Source organism: Asparagus officinalis, chromosome 5 (genome assembly GCF_001876935.1).
Source record: "Asparagus officinalis chromosome 5, Aspof.V1, whole genome shotgun sequence".
Taxonomy (NCBI): domain Eukaryota; kingdom Viridiplantae; phylum Streptophyta; class Magnoliopsida; order Asparagales; family Asparagaceae; genus Asparagus; species Asparagus officinalis.
The window spans coordinates 109,102,498-109,110,302 of record NC_033798.1 but is presented as its reverse complement, the minus strand read 5'-3'; the positions used below and the strand labels follow the sequence as shown (position 1 = coordinate 109,110,302).

Here is a 7,805-nt window from a genome sequence, read left to right as displayed (position 1 = left end):
AGTGGGCTCCGCAATTGCCGTTTGCTTGGGTTGTTTGACAACCCATTGCTTAGCCTGGCAGCTGATTTTCAAAATCTCATCATTCAGAGCTAAGGATTTCTCCTCGAGGCGAACTCGAGTTGAACTATCAGAAACCAAATTGACTAGAGTCTCACGAGAGACTTTGCGGCACTTACGTGCCTTGATGGGACTTGGAGTACAAGAGGAGAGGAGCTCCTCGTACTTGGGCTGGTCGAACTCAATGATGAGAGTCTCGACGTCAGTGCCCACAACGATTTTGTCCGACTGCGCCATGATTATCTCATCAGAGAAAATGAGTTCTCACACTGTGATTGCCATCTTCTGTAGGGCCCCGAAAAAGATTCAAAAATGATTGATTCTCTTAACTGTTTTAGCTTTGAGGAAAGATTCTATTGCATGGAAAAGAATTTGTTTACAATCGCCCTTTCTCAAGTACAGAAGAGGAGAATGTTGGTTCGACTTCTCCTTTGTTTAACGTGGGTTCTATGTGGCAGTGAGATGCATCGCTCGATGCTTGAGTCGAACTTACTTCTCGTTGACGATCGAAACAAAATCACTTCAATTCGATGAGAAGAATCAGCCTCTGTTGATGGCTTAGATCACAAGAACCAAGGTTCGGATCTCAAAAGAGCGTCTCCCAGTTTGAGTACTAGCTCTCGTGTGTGTCTCTGTTCGTGCCCGTGCCAAGTTGGCTTCTTCATAGCTGCTTGAGGCTATTTACAAGCCTTTAGCGCGTAACTGAAGCGCTAATCGTGGGGTTGAGGAGCGTAACAAACTCCTGGAATTTAGTCTACATGGGCTGACTGGGTCTTCAAGACCGTTACAGTCGAACTTCACTTGGTGAGACGAGCCTCGCTGCGTGGCAAGGTTCGTCAGATAAGACGAGCCTCGATGCGCAGCGATGTTCGTCTGATAAAGTGAGTTTCGCTATACGATGAGCTTCATAGCAAGTCTCGTGAACTTCTTTTGACGAACTTCATCTTCACTGACGAGCTTCGTCTTTAATAATAAGCTTCGCCTTCACTGACGAGCATCGTTTGAAGGATAAGGTGTTGAGAGTCTTGTCTCTAGGCGAATTTTGTCTTTAATGACGAGCTTCATTCTCTGAGAGGTGAGGCACTGTTTGACGAGGTTCGTCTGCGGATGGACTTCGTCTCTTGTATGAGCTTCATCTTCTAGAGGATTTTCATCTCTAGACGAACTTCACCTTCAATGACGAACTTCATTTTCGATGATGAGCTTCGTCGCCAATGACGAGCTTGTTGGCTGAGAGGAGGTTCGTCATGATGAGGACTCTCGTCATGCTTGTGGCGAGTTTAGACCCTGCTTTATTTCTTGGCATTTTTAGTGCTTACACCACATCCTTCAAAACCCTAATCCTAACCTATGACCGCCACCTTCCCTAAAATCTTCACTCTAACTCATAGCTGCCACCTCCTCCAAATCCTAACCCTAATCCTAATTTCTACATGAGAAGGAATGGGAGAGTGGGAGGTCAGAGAGCAAGAGGGAGGACAAGAGAGAGGGGGAGGGGAGTTGGGGGAGGAGCGGGAGAGAAGGCGGGGAAAAGAGGAGGACGAAGAGGCTAGAGTTAGGGTTAGGTTAAGGTTTGTGATGAAGGAGATGAAAAAAAAGAAAATGATAAAATGGTCATTTCGTATATTTTTTGGCTAAAAACTAAACTAACTGTGACATTACAAGCATGTTAGCAAATAAATGTGGTTTACATAAAAAAATTTAAATGTGATAAATGTCAATTTGGATAAAAGTAAACGTGATTTTGATGTAAAAACCTTTAAATTAAGAGTGTGATGGGATGTTACGCAAATCCATAGATTATAGCGTGATTAGCACTTTTTTTATTTGGGAGGACTAATTTACATCTATTTATACAGCGAGAGAAGAGCTGTCAAGCATTGCTACAAACATTAAATTATGCAATTGTTAAAATATATAAATTTTATCATAGTTATGGCAAAAAAGATAAAAATCATCGTAGTTTAGAAGCCTGGAATCTATTCTCAACTAAACTTTCTGTATAGTCAGCCGTGCCACGTCAGAGTCATGATGAGTCACAAACTTTTTGAGATTCTATTTAGTACTTGATAATGTACTTTCGTAAGTACAACCTCAAGTGATCCAACTTAAAATAATGATAGGGGGCACATCATTTACCACACTCCTAACCACACCAACTTTCTTGCTACAATGCACAGGGCACACATGAGATTTTTAATGGGTCCCGTGCACTGTAGCAAGAAAGGTGGTGTGGTTGGGAGTGTGCCCCTAGTGCCTCTCTCCAACTTATTTGTAGTTCTACACATTTGTCCGAAAAATAGTTATAACTATAAATTATAATCACAGGAAAAAAATATAACAAAAAATTTTGGCAACAAATATTAATTTTACGAGTGACCATCGAATTATAATTGTTACAGTGAAAAGGACATCTAAATCTTAATGTCTTCATGAGATCTATAATACCTACTATTGATAACCATTGACCTATCTTCAACATATAACCAGACTCTAGCATTAATGTGCGGGTCATTTTGGGGGTGGGTTTATTATTGTGCTATTACTACCCACAATTTTGAATTTCCTTCCACAAACATGGGAGCTCTCTTCTTGCTGAGATCATTATTGGGTATGGCCTACACGAGCAATACTACTACTACTAGACGCACACTGAAAAATTATTGCAACAAAGTAAAAAAGGATCACACAGTTAGTACTACTTATGTTCTTTCCAAAAAATCTTACCTTTTTTGTAGCTTTTTTCCTCCCAGTGTGGAGGCTTTTTCTTCCTTGACAAGACTTCCCTGTCTTTTTCTTGTAAAAAAGGAATAGGGTTTTGCATATATACCCCTTACATCATGAGTACTTATATAGATATCTTCCAAATCTTGGTATTTACAAAACTACCCCTCAAATAATCAATTTTAAAAAATTACTCTCAAAGCAATTAATCATCAATTTTGATAAGCTAATTTGTAATCACGATGTAAAAACTATCAACAAAATAGTTCAATTTTTAGCACCAAGTTGATTGATTTTGGGGTATCTTTTCACAAAGTTGATGATTTGAGGGCTAATATTGCAAATACTAAGATTTAGGAGGTAATTTGCAATTACCCATGATTTAAACCCAAAAGAATAATAAATGCTAAAATTTAGCTTAGGCTAAATAGCACTTATGTACCCTATTGTTTTACCTACTTTTCACTTATATACCCCAACTTGTATTTTATAGCAAGAAAATACCCTAAAATTTTTTTAAACTTGCACTTACATACCTTCATGCTTTTTAGCACACTTAAAATACCCTAAAGTTTTTAAAGCTAGCACTTAAATACCCTCAATTATACAAAATTGAGGGTATCTCAGTGTGAGTTCTAAAAACTTTTGGGTAATTAAATATCAAATTTAAAAACTTTAGGGTATTTAAGTGCAATTTTTAATAACTTTAGGAAATATAAGTGCTATAAAAAACATGTGTGGATATATAAGTGCAAGTATATAAAAAAACTTTTGGACATTTTTTGCTGTGGGTTATACAAGTGTGAAGCAGAGGAAACAACAGAGTAAATAAGTGCTTTTTACCTTTTGCCTTCAACTGATACACGCACATGAGACCGAATTACTTCTTCAAACGTCACTTTCACCTCGAACATGCGTGCGGCCAAACCATAACAAACAAGTATCCTTCGTCGTGATGAAAGCCATATTGATCCGACGGTCGACACTAAGCCTGATTGGTATTATCTACGGCAGACTCGATCACAGCCGTTGATGTTCCTGAGGGAGAATCTAAAGAAGTCGCTCGCATGTACCCAAAATTCCTTCGGAACAGATGCTCGAAAAGACGGCCAACGATCGACTAGCTTTCTATGTTTTTGGAACACCTTCAACAAATCCCCTCGCTAACTTATATATAATTATAAAGGATGATGGTACAGCCATATCTTTAAAGGTTTGTAGGGTCCTTTATTGAAAATGTTTCCATGTTTTGGTTTACAGCTAGGTTAAATAGCACTTAAATGCCTTATTGTTTGCCTCGGTTTGCTGGTATATCCTAAATTGCTTAAAATCGGCATGTTATAGTCTTTGTTATGCAAACATGAAAATTTTCACTCGAATGTTCCGTATGACACATGCATGCTAATTTTAGAACTCGTTAACTATTTAATAGTTGTTAAATTTACCGTTAACATATTCATATTCTATTTTAAAATAGAATTTTGATGGGTTTAACAATAAATTCAACAAACATTAATGATTAAAAAGTTTTAAAATTAGCATGCGAGTGTCATACATGAACATTTGGGTGAAAAGTTTTACATTTTCACAATAAAGGATACTGGTATATAAATGTTGCAAAAAACAAGTTAGAGCATATAAGTGCAAACTGAGTGAAATTGCAAGGTAATTAAGTGCTGTTTAGCCTCACAGGTAATTCCATTTTAAGGATCTACATGTAAGGTACTCTGCCAAAATTTTACATCGAAGGGACACTAAGATTTCATCTTATTGCAAAGAAATGTAAACAAGGGTTCTTCTCACACAAACAGCCTTTAAAATAGGATGAGAATATAAAAATCTTCTTTAAAGTTCAATTGATACAAAAATCACCTTTAAAAGGATTTTGATAGCAATCAACCACCTTTACTTAATCCATGATAAACTTTGACTGAAATTCCCAAAATGCTCTTAAAAGCACGTGTCCCTAGCGCATGACATGTCTTAATCAAGTCTAAACCAAAAATGTGTTTGCGTGTGACCGACATTTTGGAAATTTCAATCAAAATTTTATTGGAAAATAGGTCAAAGTGATCTGGTTGCTACCAAAACCCTTCAAGGGCGTTTCTTGTGTTAAATGGTATTCTTACCTTGTTTTAAAGGCGGTTTCTGGGGTAGAACCCAAACAGCAAAGGAGAAGTTTTAGATTACGGTTAACTGGACTTTAAAAGTTGTAATGTTTTGGTATTCTTACTTTATTTTAAAGGCGGTTTCTTGGGAGGAACCCAAACAGCAAAGGAGAAGTTTTAAAATTTGTTTTCGTGATTTCAATTATACACAAATGTTATATTAGAACATATTAACCGTCTAATTCAGTAACTTGAACATGAAAGTGAACAGCTGCACAGTACATTGCTATTCGATGAAATCAAGTGTAAAAGCTTTATATCAGATGAAGCTAAATCCCTCGAAATGTAAATTTCAAATCACAGGGAGCATCTCTTACCAGTAAATAATTTGAAGTATCTGCAACTCTGCATCACACATGAAGGATTCATCAGTTTTTTTTCCAGAAAAAAAGAATATATTTGTAACAAGGAGATGAAAATACGGATTCCATTAACGATATTTCAAAAACAGATATGTACATGTACATGCATACATGTACATATGCCTGTGTACATGTATGTAGACATATGAAGAAAAACAATAAATAATTTGTATGTCTATATGCATAAGATATACATATAGCTTACACTGCAAGGATATTGACTACCTCGTGAAGAGCTTGCATTGGTAAGGTGCAAGCACAATGGAATCTTTCTTTCCTCAAGGATTCTTCAAAGGACCAGCCGCCCTTAAAATTATTGCCAAAAATGAAACAAAATTGACATTTAAAACTTTAAAAGAGAAATCATCATCAAAGCAAGATAAAATAATAAGAAAAGATTTAAACATGGATATAGTATGAGCACGTCACTCTGAAGATATTAAATTCTGGACATCCAATCCAGAGGATCCAATTGTTCTCTGACATATAACAAGTTCACTAAGAAAAGAATCGGAATCTTATCAGAAAATTATGCTAAAGGAGGAGGCACACTAATCTCTCTTCGGATGCTAGCCAGGTGTGAAACGTTACTTTCTAATTGTTGTACATATCCAATTTCCAATTGGTTCCAACATACATCAACAACAGAGACAAATTTAAATCATGACATTACGCATATGCATGTATCATGAATGGAAAACTCCAAATTGAATTTATTTGATCATATACTTTAAAGTTTAATATAGTAAGATCTTTCAGAAACAATTTAATATAGTGACGATTTTGGGTATTGAAGTAATTATGATAATGATGTGAGGTATTTCCTTTTCAGGGCCATATTTCCTATTAATTTTTTTAAGTATTAAAAAGATATTGACATCACCCCACAATTTTACCAATCGATACTCTATAAAAGAGAGAAAGTACATAGGGATTTAACCCAAAATAAAAGTTTCTTTCCATTCCATAACGATTGTTAGCTTTCCATCAGAAAGCAAGTGAAATAATTAAACCTGCTTCATACATAGAATATTATCTTCAGTGTTTACATATTTAGTTCTCTAGTTACGTCACACAAAGAAGGATACCTACTGACACCTATATGTAGATATGAAATTCCCTGGAAGGAATATTTTGAAAGTCAAGTATATTACTGATAAGCTGTGAGTTTACATACACCCTAAATAGTTAAAAACTACAATTCAAGAGTTGAGAAATTGATCAACATACAAATATTTTCACCTATTCCGGATACTAGTCTCCTATGTTATGATGTAGGACATCTAGAAGATTAGACTAGTAAGGATTTTTAGGATGTGATTTTGAGATATTTGGTTAGGATTGGATTGGTTATTTAATTAGATTTGCTATTATGTTATTTTATTGAATTTGATGTAATCTATTAGTTAGAATTAGGATTTATTTCATTGTTATATAAAGGATTGTGACGTTTCATTTTGAAGATGGAGTATTGATAGGAATAAAAGTTTTAAGTTCGGACAAATTGTGGAGTGATTCATAAATGCGTGAAGCCATATGCTTTTGATTAGATGTCCGTATGCGAAACCAGCCTTTTCCATCATTTTCAAAGATTATCTGGTCTAGCCTATTTATCTTTTATATTTCTATATTTGGTCTTTATTGACAACAAAAAATTAAAAAGAGAACTGTTCATGGGTACTGTTTGTAGGGCTACAATTCATCATCACCTCCGCATCATGTTATATGGGTACTTCCAATCAGAAGCCATACTTGTACCTGACACCTACCCATACCAAAACTTCTTAGACACTTACTTTAATATATGCATATGTCTATTCAGGCGTATACTCAATTATATAATGCATGTTTTAATTTTGAACAATCCTCATACGCTTCTTGGACGTTTATTCTACACTTCACATTTATTTTTTATGTATTATCTAATGTAAATGAAAAATATATATTGATCTTATTTAAATTTATGAACTTTAATACATAAAGTGATCTGCAGCACATGAAGTTGTCAGAAACAAAAATTCAAATGATTTCGACGTGTTTTGAATTATATATCAAGAAGCAAAAATTAACCAACTTCATGGAAATTTTGAAACGTTGATTTTGACGACATATTTTGCATGGGTTAATGACGATGAAATCCTTTAAAATTTTGTTTCTAACTAGTTCATGTGTAGTAGCTCACATCTACCGATTCGGATTTTTATTTTTGGGTTCCGATTTTCAAAATTAGGTTGATAGTATCCGCATGTGGGATACTATTAATAGTAGCCTAGCTCAACTCTATACGTACGTATGTATGTATGTGTGCGTGTGCGTGTGTGTATATTCATATACATACACACACACACACATATATATAGATTATAGAGAGAGCAATATGGCGGAACTTGATACCAAACATAACTTTTTGTGCTTAGTAGTGAGGTGGCTCATCCTCATCCACTCACTCAAATGGGGGATTGCATTCACATGGGTTGGAAAGTAGATAAGAATA

The 7,805-nt window shown here is 35.4% G+C and overlaps 1 protein-coding gene across 2 annotated transcripts in view; it reads right to left on the bottom strand.

Annotated features, from left to right (window-relative positions):
* The window catches only part of LOC109840625, a 9,068-nt gene continuing 5,106 nt past the window's right edge, over window positions 3,844-7,805 (bottom strand). The window contains exons 4-6 of one of the 2 annotated variants that reach the window (XM_020409353.1): window positions 5,537-5,617; window positions 5,267-5,294; window positions 3,844-3,926 (exon numbers count right to left, since the gene is read on the bottom strand). In XM_020409353.1, coding sequence (XP_020264942.1) covers window positions 5,590-5,617 — 28 coding nt within the window. In that variant the 3' untranslated portion in view covers window positions 3,844-3,926; window positions 5,267-5,294; window positions 5,537-5,589. Of the gene's footprint in view, window positions 3,927-5,060; window positions 5,295-5,536; window positions 5,618-7,805 lie in introns of those variants that run through there. The other variant, XM_020409352.1, reaches the window with a different exon arrangement.